Source organism: Schistocerca cancellata, chromosome 4, assembly GCF_023864275.1.
Source record: "Schistocerca cancellata isolate TAMUIC-IGC-003103 chromosome 4, iqSchCanc2.1, whole genome shotgun sequence".
In the NCBI taxonomy this organism is placed as follows: domain Eukaryota; kingdom Metazoa; phylum Arthropoda; class Insecta; order Orthoptera; family Acrididae; genus Schistocerca; species Schistocerca cancellata.
The window spans coordinates 632313175-632330153 of record NC_064629.1 but is presented as its reverse complement, the minus strand read 5'-3'; the positions used below and the strand labels follow the sequence as shown (position 1 = coordinate 632330153).

The window sequence follows — 16979 nt, the reverse complement described above, 5'->3', positions numbered from 1 at the left end:
TTTACTATTTCAGAAGTATTTATAATTTTACATAAACTTTCTCACATTGTAGAAATAGATATAGGCAGGCATCATGAACTTTTTTAATAACATGTTTAATGCTGTGTTGTTATTTTAATAAGATGACACAAAATGACCACAAAAAATTTCTCTGTTTTCTAATATCTTATATGTATTTGTAATTAGCTTTAGATGTGAACAGTGGTCATTATTTATGTGTATAACTTGGATTCAGCAGTGCAAGACACCACAGAAAAATATTTAAGGATGAGCAGCAGGGGGCACTTTGTCTTTGTGTGTTGGTCAGTTGTTGTTGGTGAGTTTGTCATGTGGCTGTGTGAACAAGCATCCATGTGAATTAGTTATGTTAACTTCCTGTTGGAATAATTTTGTGAGCACAAGTTACAGACTTTAACAGACATGTCCTAAAGACATTGTGATTACCATACACAAGCCACACTATAAGATGTATAGTACATCCATCATGCAGAAACTTCAGTCAGACAGATCATTTTTTGAACCAGTGGTGTAAACAAAGTATGAATCTCAATTTCACTACCTTATGAATTCTACATTATATACAGAATCTTGCTTTCAAATTTCATGTTTCATTAGTTTGGTCTGTATGTTGACATGTTAGTCAAATTGTTCTGTACATATAGTTTCTTATAGGTACCTAATAAGTGTTTGTGGGATGGAACTCCTAATTGACTCGTGCAGTAAATAATGAGGGCATCACTCTGAGTTAATGTTCATGATGAGATACAGTTTCCTCACTCAGTGCTTTTGTGCATTGCTCCCTTGAATGTCTGTAGTGTCTTCTGGATCACCACCTATCGTTCTCATTATCATCCCTTGATCTCTTTCTGTCACAATCTGTCATCACTTTTCATCATTTGCAGTACCTAGGATTTATTATTGTTTTGCCATTATTCAACCACACTTTCATGTCATTTCTGTCACCCTGGGCACTTTCCCTGTCATTGTTTCTCATCTGCATCACCTGATTAATTTTTGTGGGATCCCCTGTGACTGCTGTCATCTTCTCACCAGTGGTCAATGAAAAAATTAACCATGGACTTTTCTACTACTATAATATCCCACCGCTGTTCTACTCTTACCTTCACCCTCTATACCCTCTTCACCTTATACCCTTCCTTTTTACCATACTTCTCTCTTACTCCATCACTAGAGTGGCCATTACTGCCAAAGCCAGTTTTACATCACCATGCAACAACAGCACGTTTTATTATTGCCATTCATGATCATATCAGTGCATCTGCAACTGCAGTAGCCATACAACTTCCTCTATGCTTGCAATGTCATTAACCAGGCCACACTCCAGGTAAGACATCATCCTTTAACAAATCTAATTGAGCCCACCAAATCAATTGCTCAAAAATTTTTAGATATGAAGTAATAACTGTAAAAATGTGTGAAGAAAACTTATGTTACACTGACACATTCAACATCATTATGAAATGTCATATTCATGATCTATGGAATGAGTATTAATGTAATGTAATGTACCAGTTCAGATTTGGGAGCAGATGAATTAGCCTGCTGATTAATATATTTTTTTCTTTCACAATCTTTCCTTCTCTCCCAGATTGTCCAGAAGAATTCTGTAATATTCATCAGTTAGTGTTTAATCTTCACAACATGATCAATCAGAAGAATCCCTTTTCAATCCCAGTATACAGTTACCTTAAATTTCCGGTATATGGAACTAATTTTATTGTTTCTGGCGCAGGGAAATTGACATCCAGCCACTGGTTTTGATGTTTTATTCTGAAATCAGGTGTTGCACCCATCTCTCACTCACATTAATAAATTCGTACATGCAATTACATTGAATCTTTTTAAAGTAACTGAAACTTTCTGAGGCATTTGTTTTTGCCTTTTATTTTGGTCATCTTTCAAAACTGCAGTATCCTTCTTGTATAAAGCTTTCAAATACTTAAATCAGCATGTAAAACATATTGTATTCCATCTCCTCATGTGCCTATGATGCAACCAATGTCCTACACCTTTGATTACTGTTTGTCCAAAATACTGTGCACAATCATCTGTGGTTGCAGGTTTGAAACATTATTGACATAAATTCAGGACCCATTTACTTAACTATTGAAAATGAAGGAGCAGACTCCTCAGAAACTCTTACCAACTTTCAGTGACTTTCTGGTAGCACTGAACCATAGAAAACAAATAATTTTATGATTTCATGGTGTTTTTAGTCTATCACACACAACTGATTTAAAATCCATAAAAAAACTATTTTCTTAGATGAATTTAACATTCAACTATGTTTTTATGTAATGTCTGCCAATGTATCTTAAACACAATTTTATTGAGGTCAATACTGTATCTATTTCAGCCAAAAATATTTCCACAATTCTATATGCATAACATATAGGAAAATTTTGTAGAAACTAGCTTCAGTCAGGTAATAAAACATTCACTTTGCTGCCATTCAGAAAATATAGGCACCACAAATACTAGGCCTGAATGTCTAAAATGTATAAAACTTTCAAATGAAACAAAATTGTGAGGCTCAGAGAAGACACTATTGTATGTATAATGTGAAGGAAGAACTGTGGAGACTTATTAATGACTGTTGAAACTACATGACAGATGAAAACTGTGTGCCAGATTGAGACTCTAACCTGGGTCCTTCACCTTTTGTGGGCAAGTAATCTACTATTGAACCATCCAAGCATGACTCACGACCTGCTCTCACAGCTTTACTTCCACCAGTATCTCATCTCCTACCTTTAAAACTTCACAGAAGTTTTCCTGCACACCTTGTAGGACTATCTCTCTTAGAAGAAAGGATACTGCAGACGAATGGCCTAGCCACAGCCTGGGGCATCATTTCCAGAATCAATTTTCACTCTACAGTGAAGAGGGTGCTAACATGAAACTTCCTGGCAGATTAAAACTGTGTGCCAGACAGGGACCTGAACCTGTGACCTTTGGCTTTTGTAAGCAAGAACTCTACCAAAACAGCACACACTCCACTGCAAAGTGAAAATTCATTCTGGATGAACTGTTGACACTGCATTAAAAACTTATTCATACCCTAGACTCCTTACTCTCCAGACATTGCTATCAATGATAAATTATTATTTGTAGAAGTGAAAATTTTCTTCAAATAATCACATTTAACTGTGGAGAGAACATTCTGTGTATTGCAGTAGCTGGACTGAAATCTGTGCTGTAGGCTATTGATGAAATAGCTGCAAATAATTGTTAGCTGTGAAGGTATTTCTCTTTTTTCTCTTACCTTCAGATTCAGATACTGAAGAGTTGTCAGACCAGACAGAGCTTCAAATGGAGGTTTTGATACATTATTGAAGCTCAAATCAAGTTTCTGCAATGTCAGTAGGTTGGTGAATGCTCCTGTTTCGAGAGAATCTCCAATTTTATTATGACTGAGGTCAAGAGACAGTAAGGAATTCATTGTTGGCCATGTTGTAAGGGGTGTAATTGATTCAATCGAATTGTTGCTAAGGTCAAGATGAGCTAGTGAGATGGGCAACTGAAATATTTTTTGGATTTTATTGTTGTTGAGCCTGAGAGTTCTTGTTGATGCTAGTCTTGCCAGGGAAGCACGATTAACATCAGATATGTTATTATTGCTAACATCAAGTTCAAGTAGTGTGTGTAAAGCACCAAATGTGGAACCTTTAATGACCTCTAAAGAGTTGTGACTGAGATTCAAGTATCTGAGACTGAATAGTGTTTGAAAAACCGAGTTCCAGATTTCTGTGATTTGATTGTGGCTTAAATCAACAGTGTGAAGCTCATAGAGTTTAGGAAATGAGTTTCTTGGTATACTTTCCAACATATTATAAGAAACATTTAGTATCTTCAACCCAGTCATATTTTGAAGAGGGACCTGAAATAAAAAGATATATATATGTAAGTAACATTTCAAGCCACTATATCATGTGTGAAATTTTAGCCAACTATGTAAGAAAGAATAGTACACTTTCATGTCTAACAATTTGAAGATTCCTTGCATTGCACTGCCACCCAAAAATATCTACAATAAATAATTTTTTTTACTTAAGTCATAAGTGATTAACATTTCATTTCTACAAAGATTCTTAGAAATTTAAATTATATTTCCCAAATACGTACCTGAGAAAGATTTGTGAGTTGGTTGTAAGCAAGATTAAAGTCAATAGCATATGAAGCACTATCAAAAGCTTTTGAGGGGATGTACTGTATCTTATTGTGTGATAAGTCAAGGAGGCTTATGTTTGAACATTGCTCAAATGCTCCACCCTCAATTTTTTCAATTTCATTGTGCGAAATATTAATCTTCACTAGATAAAGATCTTTGAATGCAAGTTTCTCGATTACTTTTACTTTATTTTCTGAAACATCTATGACCTAAAAACAATGAAGACAAAATAAATATTTAATATTATAAAGTGTGCCAATACAAAAGTAAATAAATAAATGAAAAGTTAAGAATGAAAAATAAAAGAAGATTTAAATTTTGTTTGATTGAAATATTATATTCAAAAGTGAATTACACACACACACGCACAAACACACACATCATAGAGGTGGCCATATTTAAAAACTGAATTACCTCAACGTACTGAAGCTGTTGAAACATCTGGTAATCAATCTTTTTAATATAATTTCTTGCAAGATTAATGATGCCTATTTTTGGTACAGAACCAAATGTCCCTCTTCCAACATCTGTGATGTTGTTATCACTCATGAAAAGATGACGTATAAACCTCATGCCACGGAAGGTATTTGCATCAAGTTTCTTTATCTTATTGTGATTCAGGTTTAGAACCTTGAGGACAGCATTACGAGCAAATGCTCCCCTGAAATGCAGAAATATATTGAAAGCAGAAAAAGCTTTGTTTCTGCACAAATGTAACAGTAAAATTATTGTGTCATCTAAAAGACCAGGGCAAAGTTTTTTGTCCATACTTTTTGTGATTGCCTAGGTGCTCTTTATGAGGTCATGCACAAAATATAGTAGTTTCTCAGGTATATGTAATGTGTTTTGTAACCTCATGGTGAAACATTCATGCTTAAATTCCCAATGATATTAAATAATAAATACCACAATTTAGTCAAAGCACTTTGAATGACATTAGACTAGAAAACACTTTCACAAATAAAAATTCTGTTATCATACAGATTAATGGTTTATGGGATTGGTGACTTGGAGACCTCAGGCAACTGTAATATGTATAAAATTTGACAAAGCTAGAGGAATATACAGTAAGTATTGTAGACAAAATCTTCATACCTAAGAGACTTATGCTCGAAAGCTTTTCAAAGGCAAGAAAAATGAGTCACAAACATGTTTAAATTTAATATACACTACTGGCCATTAAAATTGTTACACCAAAAAGAAATGTAGATGATAAATGGGTATTCATTGGACAAATATATTATACTAGAAACTGGCATGTGATTACATTTTCACGCAGTTTTGGTGCATAGATCCTGAGAAATCAGTATCCAGAACAACCACCTCTGGCCGTAATAACGGCCTTGATCCCGCCTGGGCATTGAGGCAAACAGAACTTCGATGGCATGGACAGGTACAGCTGCCCATGCAGCTTCAACACGACACCACAGTTCATCAAGAGTAGTGACTGGCGTATTGTGACAAGCCAGTTGCTCCACCACCACTGACCAGACATTTTCAATTGGTGAGAGATCTGGAGAATGTGCTGGCCAGGGCAGCAGTCGAACATTTTCTGTATCCAGAAAGGCCCGTACAGGACCTGCAACATGCGGTCGTGCATTATCCTGCTGAAATGTAGGGTTTTGCAGGGATCGAATGAAGGGTAGAGCCACGGGTCGTAACACATCTGAAATGTAACACCAACCGTTCAAAGTGCCCTCAATGCGAACAAGAGGTGACCGAGACGTGTAACCAATGGCACCCCATGCCGCCACGCCGGGTGATACGCCAGTATGCCGATGACGAATATACGCTTCCAGTGTGCATTCACTGCAATGTCACCAAACACAGATGCGATCATCATGATGCTGTAAACAGAACCTGGATTCACCCGAAAAAATGACGTTTTGCCATTCGTGCACCCAGGTTCGTTGTTGAGTACACCATCGCAGGTGCTCCTGTCTGCGATGCTGCATTAAGGGTAAACGCAGCCATGGTCTCAGAGCTGATAATCCATGCTGCTGCAGAAAGTTGTCGAACTGTTCGTGCAGATGGTTTTTGTCTTGCAAACGTCCCAATCGGTTGACTCAGGGATAGAGACGTGACTGCACGATCTGTTACAGCCACGCGGATAAGATGCCTGTCATCTCGACTGCTGGTGATACGATGCCCTTGGGATCCAGAACAGCATTCCACATTACCCTCCTAAGCCCACCGATTCCATATTCTGCTAAAAGCTCTCGACCAATGTGAGCAGCAATGCCGCAATACGATAAACCGCAATTGCGATAGGCTACAATCCGACCTTTATCAAAGTCGGAAATGTGATGGTACACATTTCTCCTCCTTACACAAAGCATCACAACAATGTTTCACCAGGCAACGCCAGTCAACTGCTGTTTGTGTATGAGAAATCGGTTGGAAACTTTCCTCATGTCAGCATGTTGTAGGTGTCGCCACAGGTGCCAACTTTGTGTGAATGCTCTGAAAAGCTAATCATTTGTATATCACAGCATCTTCTTCCTCTTTGTTAAATGTCACATCTGTAGCATGTCATCTTCTTGGTGTAGCAATTTTAATGGCCAGTAGTGTAGATAGACAATGTCATATACACATATCTGAGTCTTATTCTAGAACACAAATGTTAAGTTTGAGCAATTGTAGCACTGTTAAAGCAGATTCAGAACAAGTAAGGAATATTCACAATATGACTTTTACTGTAACCATCAACAATTCTCATTGTGTGTGGTCTGATAATGGTATAACTACATTACATTATATTAATGATAGGTGACCACAGAATTAAGAGAGCCTACACATAACTGAGTGACTGAGAAAGGTGATTTCCTCCTAGAAGACTGTCCTTGTATTTATTAGTATGTTAAAGCATACAAAGAAATTTAAGGGGAAATAGTTTTAATGAAAAATTTAGCTTTTTAGATTTCTGAAAGCACTTACTGTTGGTGGATCGACATCACATAGCAAAATCTAGACAATGCTCACCTATATACAGCATGTAAGTCTGTAGATTGTGAATGTACTTCTGCAGCCTACGATACCAGCATTGTGGTTCCCTTAATTTGATTCCTCAGCCATGAGTACTTCACTTTTACTTTTGGAGCATGAGTGTTTATAAGAAATCCACTCAATATTTTGTTTTATTTGTTTGTTTATTACCTATATGTCTATGCTACCCACATCTACTTGATCATAAAATGAATCAGTACATAAGCTACAGAATATGATAAGAAAATTTGTAAATAAAAGAATTAATACATAATGAAAAAATAATTGATTTGAATTCATGGGGTGTATCTCTAGTGTTCCCCCCCCCCCCCCCCCCTCGCAGTTCTGATGGTAGCCAACTGAAAATGAAATCTTCTGAACTGCTTGTAAGGAAGTGATATCCAAATGCCTAACATTTCTCTGTCTCCTTTGGCTGCTACATCTCTCTTCAGCACCTGCCATCAAAATTATTCTGACTCAGATCTTACTTATTGTTACTTTTATTAATAGCACACATAAAATATGTTGTATCAAAGTCAAAAAACATGAAAAGTCACAGGTTGCAGGTTCAGTTTCTGAACATAAAAAGATTGGTTGTCAGTTCTTCACACCATTACATGTGAATAAGGGAGAGTCTGTAATGTTTGAGAAGAAGTGACTTATCATTGTATGCAGTGTAGTAATATTGGTTGTTATAAATTCAACTAAAAGAAATAGTAAAATATGATCTCTCCATTTTCTTAGATTTCTGTGACTGGCAATGGTATACCTTGCTATAATCTGAAGATAGCAATTATTCACAGTTTTTGGATTAAATAACACCTCTCATTAAATTTAAAGAAACTGAATCATTATATGAAACTCATTTACAGCAGCAATTTTTGTTTTTTTCATTATCATAATCTGTCACTTCTTCAATATAACTCAGAAGTAAATGAATATGGAATTTATTTATACAAAAACATCAGGTGCTTTTTCTTGACACATCCACAAAATAAGCTGCAGTGCAGAGTTGGCCAGTATTTATCGAAAATCTTTACTACTAGATGGTCTATAATTTTAATGGCAATAATTCAATTTTGAACCATCACAGGGTCTAGAATGTGGTCTTCAGATGCTGCACTTGGAATGTATAAGTTGCATGCAAACTTTTCCTTCCACAGTTTTATAGATGTGTATAAGAAACAGACAGATCAAGCTTTGTATCTCACATAAACTAATTCTGTGAGAGACAAAGCACCCACAAAAAATTTGCTTTTGTCTTCACACCAATCACATACAAAGACTAAAGTAGTACAAAGAGGCAGTGCCTATGATGGATGAGGAAATCAGCTCTCCATCACTCATTTTAGGACAGTTAGTCTTAACACAGCCCAGTGAAGTGGCACAACCACTCGTCATTACCACAGTGCTACTGCATTATAGTATTGTTTGATCACTACATTGTGGTGACTAGAGAAGAAATGTTAGTGGTCTCAAATCTTCTGGCTTCTACTGATCTATAACTAGGACACTAAGTATCAAGGCTGTATGTTATTAATGTGGTTCAATTACACATCACACACACACACACACACACACAAAATAGACAGATAACTAGAGAGAGAGAGAGAGAGAGAGAGAGAGAGAGAGAGAGAAACACATTTTAAAATATTATTCTGATTCTTTACCTTGTCAACTCAGTAAGTGCATTATGAGACAGGTTGCACCAGCCCATCTTTGGAAGATCAGCAATTTGTGATGCATCTATCTTTGTTATGTTATTGTGTGACAAATCAAGCACTTCTGTGTCTCTAAGTCCTTTAAACTGATTTTTGCGCAGCTGTGTTATTCTGTTACCATGCAAATCAAGTTTCTTAAGTTTCCTCAGTGCTACAAAAACATCTGCAGGAATATCAGTGATAAGTCCATTTGTAATATGCAGTTTTTCCAAATGATTTGGAAGCAAGCCTGCAGAAAATGCATTCTGTGGTAACTTTTTCATATTGTGGTTATCAATTTCTAGTACGGAAATGTTACCAAGAATCTGAAACAATGAGTTTGTTATTAGTAAACTTTTCAAGTATTAGGATATTAACCATAATTTAATTTTATGAAACTACAACTTTAGAAACAGTGCCACCAGTCAAACATGAATTAGCCTACTTTCATATAAAATCCATGGGCAATGTATGCTACGTACTGGTAAATGAAAGTCTCCACAAATAATAATTTGCTTCCCCCTGTTTGACAGATAGCACAACAAGGAGTCCAAATTTTTCAGAAATAGATGAAAATTTCCTGATGGGGACCTATATACAGTTACAAATTAAATAAAGGCACATTTATAATTGTAACTGTATATAGGTCCCCATCGGGAAATTTTCATCTATTTCTGAAAAATTTGGACTCCTTGTTGTGCTATCTGTCAGACAGGGGGAAGCAAATTATTATTTGTGGGGACTTCAATGTAGATTCCCTGAAAGAGGGTAATAGGAAAAATGACCTTGAAGTATTACTCGGTTCTTTCAATTTGACACCCGTTATTGATTTTCCTACTCGGGTGTTAAAGGATAGCAGCTCACTGATAGATAACTTCTTTATAGACCAAGATAAGTTTAACCAGATAAATGCTCAGCCTGTTGAGAATGGTCTTTCTGATCATGGTGCACAGCTAGTTACAATATATGACATAGCTCCATTCAGCAGTACTAAACAGTCCTCCGAAGTAGTAGTTCAGTCAATGATTTAACAATTGCAAATTTCAGGGAAAGCCTACAGCAGTTAGACTGGGATGAGGTGTACTGTGAACCTGATGCCAATTTAAAATATAATTTATTTCATCACACTTTTGTAAATGCATTTGAAAACTGCTTCCCCAAGAAAATAGTTAAATATACTCGTAAGAAACCATGTAACAAACCATGGCTTACTAACGGTATAAAAATATCTTGTAACCAGAAAAGGGAAATGTATCTGACAGCAAGAAAGAGTAGTGACCCAGAAACTATCAAACATTATAAAAACTACTGTGCTATATTAAGAAAAGTTATTAAAAAATCCAGAAGTACGTGTATCATGTCTGAAATCAGCAACTCTGATAATAAAATTAAAACAATTTGGAATATTATTAAAAGAGAAACAGGTCAACCAAGAGTGCAGGAAGACGGTATTACCATCAAATTGAATGAAAACTTTATGAAAAAAAAGTCAGAACTTGAAAATATTTTTAATAATCATTTTCTACATGTTGTGGATATAGTAGGATCCAGGTGTTCATTAGAAGATGCTAGGCAGTTAATGGAAGAGGCCATACCTATGCAATTTGATACAATTGAAATCTCACCCACTTCTCCCTCTGAAATTAGGAAAATAATAAACTTGCTTAAAAGCAAAAACTCACATGGAATTGATGGCATTTCCAGCAAAATACTAAAAGCTGGTTCTCAACAGATAAGTAAGATTCTCAGCCACCTGTATAATAGCTCTCTGGAACAGGGCATTTTCCCTGATAGATAGAAATATGCTATTTTTATACCTTTGCATAAAAAAGGGGATATATCTGATGTCAAAATTACTGTCCAATCTCCCTTCTAACAGCTTTATCCAAAATTTTTGAGAAAGTAATGTATTCAAGAGTAGCTTCACATATCTGTAAACATGAAGTACTAACAAAATGTCAGTTTGGTTTCCAGAAAGGTTTTTCAACAGAAAATGCCATATATGCTTTCACCAATCAAATTTGGAATGATCTGAATAACCGAACACCACCCATTGGGATTTTTGTGATCTCTCAAAGGCTTTTGATTGTGTAAATCATGAAATTCTGCTAGACAAGCTCAAGTGTTGTGGCATGAGTGGGACAGTGCACAAATGGTTTAATTCATACCTAACTGGAAGAGTGCAGAAAGTTGAAATAAGCAGTTCTCATAATATGCAAAGATCAGCACATTCCTCAAACTGGGGAACTATCAAGAATGGGGTTCCACAAGGGTTGGTCTTGGGTCCTTTGTTGTTCTTAATATATATTAATGACTTGCCATTCTATATTCATGAAGAGGCAAAGTTAGTTCTCTTTGTTGATGATACAAGTATAGTAATCACACCTGACAAACAAGAATTAACTGATGAAATTGTCAATAATGTCTTTCAGAAAATTACTAAGTGGTTCCTTGTGAATGGACTCTCACTGAATTTTGATAAGACACAGTACATACAGTTCCGTACAGAAAATGGTATGATGCCATTAATAAATATAGACCTTAATCAGAAGCATATAGCTAAGGTAGAATATTCAAAAGTTTTAGGTGCGTGCATTGATAAGCGATTAAATTGGGAGAAACACATTGATGATCTGCTGAAACGTTTGAGTTCAGCTACTTATGCAATAAGGGTCATTGCAAATTATGGTAATAAACATCGTAGTAAATTAGCTTACTACGCCTATTTTCACTCATTGCTTGCATATGGCATCATATTTTGGGGTAATTCATCACTGAGGAATAAAGTATTTATTGCACAAAAGCGTGTACTCAGAATAATAGCTGGAGTTCGCCGAAGATCATCCTGCAGACATTTATTTAAGGATCTAGGGAAATTCACAGTAGCTTCTCAGTATATATACTCTCTTATGAAATTTGTTATTAACAACCAAACTCAGTTGAAAAGTAATAGCAGTGTGCATAACTACAATACTAGGAGAAAGGATGATCTTCACTATTCAAGATTAAATCTAACTTTGGCACAGAAAGGGGTGAATTATACTGCCACTAAAGTCTTTGGTCACTTATCAAATAGTATCAAAAGTCTGACAGATAACCAACAAGTATTTAAGAAGAAATTAAAGAATTTGTGAATGACAACTCCTTCTACTCCATAGAGGAATTTTTAGATATAAATTAAGATAAGAAGAAGAAAAAAAAACAAAAAAATTATAAAAAAATAAAATAAAAAAGCTGTTATATTAACTTAATTATGTTGTTAAATTAAATTAATTATGTCATGTATTGGAAAATTTGACTCATTCCACATCATTACAAAATATCGTATTCATGATCCATGGAACTAGTATTAATCTAATCTAATCTAATCTACACATTTAGGAATAGTTTTTCATACAGAAATTTTAAAAGGTTGGCAGGTAACAGCCACCATTCACTTTTCCTTGTTATGAAGAGTTTTATTTTTAGAAGAAATTTGACTGAACTGACAAGGTCTATTTAAAATCATAGAGTCATAAGACAAACTATGTAGCCCTAATCTTTCTGTAAATAGCAGCAATATTTTTAGTGCCCAAGTACACAGGCATATATTAAGATATTTAACAGTGCAACAGTGTAGCAGCAAACCACTAAAGAACTGCCTGATGAATACTTCAGAGGCAAATGCCATCTTGTGTCCAATACACCATTAAGTAATATGTAGAAAAACAAAGGAAACATAATGTAGGTGTCTTGTGAACTATTATGACAAAGTTTTAAATTATATGCACAGTATTACTGGTAGAAGGAGAAGAAATCCCTCTCAGTTTTAGGGAAGCTACTGTAATTAAATCAAAAAAGGTAAAATTGTTGTATTATTTGCTACATAAATCTCAAAATAATGACTTATCATGCTCTATACATCTACTAAATTCTTATTCAACAATCAGTATTAGAAAATGGAGGAAATCAGAAGTTACCATTATCAGACATAAAAACAATGAAGTCCAACTTTATAAATCACTTGTTTTGTATCTTAATTGTTTTTATACATTGCTTTCATTATTGCCAACCTATTTTTGATTATTGAGGATTCATCTTCAATACTACAGAGGCTGTAATTAAGAATGTGACCATTTTCTGAGTCTAGTTTTAAATTGCTTGCAGTTTCCTGGCAGCCCATGTTCCACATACATGTTAATTTTCCTTTTAATAGGTTAGGTTTTGGCAGTATAAGTTGGGATAAAATTTAAATGGCTAAAAAACTGGTTAACTGACTCCAGATATATTTTATAATGAGAGATGCTAGTGTACATGTATCTACTTGAAAAGAGGCTGTTTCCTTCAGAATCTGCAAACCAGTCAGTAATTCCTGTGGTTTACCTCCAGTGCCAGATTCGTATGCATGTTAAAACACTCAGTGCTGATTTGATGCTACTTTCACAAGCATCCACATACCACGTGCAAATAGTCACAGATTTTGGAATGCATTCAGCAAAAAGTTATTATGTATTTGATTTGATGATATATTATGTATTTGTATTGTATATTGTATGTATGTATGAATGTATGTATGTATGTATGTATGTATTTATTGTATATTATGTATTTGATACTTTCCACAGAATCTTTACAAAAAATTGGTTATGATGACAATGAATGAAAAGTGCGCAGAGGCCTCCAAAGATTTGAATCGTATAGTTGCAGCACCACCCCTTGGTGCAGACCCATGCAAGGCAGGCAAGCTAGGTACCTCTGAATATTACTAAATATATTACTAATATTACTAAAGCAGTATGGTGCAACACCCCCATCTGCCACAGTGGTGAGCTAAATTATCTCATGCCAAGCCCTGACGCTGCACTGCAGTGCCTCTCCAGGACTCGTGACCATATCAGTTGTACCCTAGATGACTGGAAAACTGTGGCCTGGTCAACTGAGTCACAATTTCAGTTGGTAAGAGCTGATGATAGTGTTTGAGTGTGGTGCAGAGCCAATGAAGCCATGGACCTAGGTTGGTAACAAGGCACTGTGCAAACTGGTGGTGGGTCCATAATGGTGTAGGTCGTGTTTACATGGAATTGACTGATTCATTGACTGTAAATTGCAATATTCAGCTACATGGAGACCATTTGCAGCCATTCATGGACTTCATCTTCCCAAACAATGATGCAATTTTTAAGGATGACAATGTGCCATGTCACTGGGGCACAGTTGTTTGTGATTGAGTTCAAAGAACATTCTGGACAATTTGAGCAAATAATTTGGCAACCCAGATGACATGGGTCATAATTGAGAGGTCAGTTCATGTACAAAATCCTGTACCAACACCACTTTTGCAATATTATGGACAGCTATAGAGGCAGTATGGCCCAGTATTTGTGAACGGGCCTTCATCGACTTGTGACATCCACGCCACATCAAGTTGCTGCACGACACTGGGCAAAAGGAGATCCGACATGATATTAGAAGGTATCCCATGACTTTTTTCACCTCAGTGTGTATACTTATTTTCACTGTCTATGACCTCCTCAATATGATCACTAAAGAAAAATGTGACAAATTCCTACAATCACATAGCACAATATCCATGCCGACTGTTGCTTTGAACACTGTAAGTTACAGCTACAATGCACTACATTCATAGGAGTATCTCAGTGTCTCTGTCTTGCAATGACATCAGTGGGTTCATGGGAAAGACACAGGTACTTCCAAAAAAGAAAATAAAACGATGAAACTGCAGTTTGAGGCAGAAACCACTGGTACGCAGAAGCTTAATCAAGGAGTAAATGGAGCAGAGCACTTAATAGCCAATGCCTCATGTCAGCTGAATATAGCAGAAAGGAATTAATGTGCTATGGAGAAGGAATTTATAAGCCTCAAACATGGGATAACATACTTCTGGTGTTATCTATATGGTAGAAAACTGAAGGTAATAACGAGTCACACAGCATTTAAGTGGCTACTAGTGTTCAAAGATCCATGAAGTAGATTAATGCTTTGTGCACTGAAACTTAGTGAAATTGATTTTGATGTAATTTATCAACATGACGAGAATCGTGACCTCAGTAGGAAGGTGTGCAATGCATGACGAAGTTTTGAGACAGGCACATGATCATGTGTTATCAGGGCACAAGGGTCGAAGAACCACAGAACAGTGTGTGGTTGAACAGTACTGGTGCTGTAAATGTAAACAGGTTGTGGAGCAATATGTAAAGAACTGTTTACCTTGCGCACAGTGGTCTTAATTGATCCATCAGTGTATTCCACTGCAAAGAATATCAGCAATTAATAAGCCATCTGAAATGATTGGTGTGGTCATTCTAGCAAGAAAACACTATGTGCTGCAATAATGGATTTTTTTGTATTACCTACGTGGGAATGGTAACTATACAAAAGCAGCAAGCTGATGCAGTGCCTATGGCCATAGTAATTAATTGGTTGCTGAAGTTCAGTGTTCCAGAGATGTTAATTATGGATCAGGACCCTAATTTATGTCAGAACTGATGAAACAGTTTTGTCATTTATTGTGTATTTGTAAGTTACGAATGAGTGCATTGCATCCACAGGTGAATGGGAAAATGGGGTGAGTTCACCAAACAACAGGGAAGATGTTAAGTATATGTCTCATTTATCAAGATGGTAACATTCTGTAAATACTCATATTGAGCATGGAGTACCATGATGCATGGCACCTGTGAACAAACACAAAGTTACTGAATTGAATTTGTGTATTGTTGTGTATCAGGAAAGTGTTTCTTGTGTTTTCATAGAAGATATTTAAAAGTATGACAAATTATCTCAAAAGATCGCAATAATACTTTGTACATCCTAAAACTACCCACAATAACTAACAACTGACTTACCTGAAACGCTTCAACTGGAAAATGCTCCAGCTGGGAATTGATTAAATGAAGCTGTTGCATTGTTCTGTTTATTCCGAGAAATGCATATTGGTCAATGGTTTTTAATGGTGTATCAATGATTTTCAAAATACGGACACGAAGAGGATACAGCATTGGTCCATAAAGCCGACCTAGAAAGGAGAATATCCAGTACAATTCATTAGGTACATAACAAAGATACAACATAGTGAGAACAACAAAAATAAACTACCTCTCTGCTTCATGAAGCCTACCAGTACTTAAAACACTGACGATAGCGAACATACATGTTTCGCTATAGTGTAGATGTAATAAACAGAGCTCCGGTGTCGTGATTTGGTGCATATTCATAACAAATTCAGATGTGTAAAATGTTCTGTGAGCACAACACTTAATAAAATAACACTCAGGAAACTGAAAGCCACTAGGTTAAACGGATCGGTGTGGAGATGGCAGATATAGAAGAAAGCCGTGAGTTACACTAACTGAAAAATGACAGAACATGTTTCATGCTCTTCTGTTATGGAGCATTGTAGCCAGAAACTTTGCGAAATGATAAAATCTATTAATTTCTTTTTTAATTATCTGTAAGAGGAGATACAAGTATAACAAAGCTCTCTATGATACACACATGACAGTTAAAGACCGTTGGTTTTCAGTGTTCCAGAGACATTGTTGCCATAACAACTGTAACACGAGTGAATACCTTCCCGTAAGGGCAGAATATGGTAAACAGTAACATTTGGTAAAGAGACTCTTACTGCTCACGTGTGCCGTTAGGGGTCGACAACGCTGAACGAGCATGATACAGTCACTCATGGGTAGAGTGACTTATAGATTGTAATTGTTCTAGAGGAAATTTCACGATGTCGACCAGTGACAGGTGCGAGACTTGATTCATAAGCGACAGACTAGCCTAGGAAACACACAAAACGTAAGGGTCGATCAAAAAGTTTCCGTTCGAAGGCCATTCAGTGCAGAATCGATATGCCAATCAGACAAAATCGCCGTGAGCATTTAGACAATCACCAGAAGCACCAGGTTGAAGGTGCCCGTTTGGTAAAACACCGTACAAATCCTCCTCCGAGAGTAATCGTCGTTCCTTAAAGCACTTTTTTTAAGGGACGGAAGGTGTGATATTCGCATGGGGAGAGATGTCGACTATAGGGCGAGCGCTCGAGTGTCCCCCAGTTCAAGTCTCCCAGTTGAGGCTAGCCCCCCAGATCGACCGGAGCCTTG

General features: G+C 36.3%; 1 protein-coding gene across 2 annotated transcripts in view; it reads right to left on the bottom strand.

Moving 5' to 3' along the window:
• The window catches only part of LOC126183216 (toll-like receptor 7), a 183752-nt gene that overhangs the window by 42922 nt on the left and 123851 nt on the right, over positions 1-16979 (bottom strand). For both annotated transcript variants that reach the window (XM_049924998.1, XM_049924997.1), the window contains exons 3-7: positions 15723-15892; positions 8848-9203; positions 4607-4853; positions 4147-4401; positions 3287-3901 (exon numbers count right to left, since the gene is read on the bottom strand). In XM_049924998.1, coding sequence (XP_049780955.1) covers positions 3287-3901; positions 4147-4401; positions 4607-4853; positions 8848-9203; positions 15723-15892 — 1643 coding nt within the window. The remainder of the gene's footprint in view (positions 1-3286; positions 3902-4146; positions 4402-4606; positions 4854-8847; positions 9204-15722; positions 15893-16979) is intronic.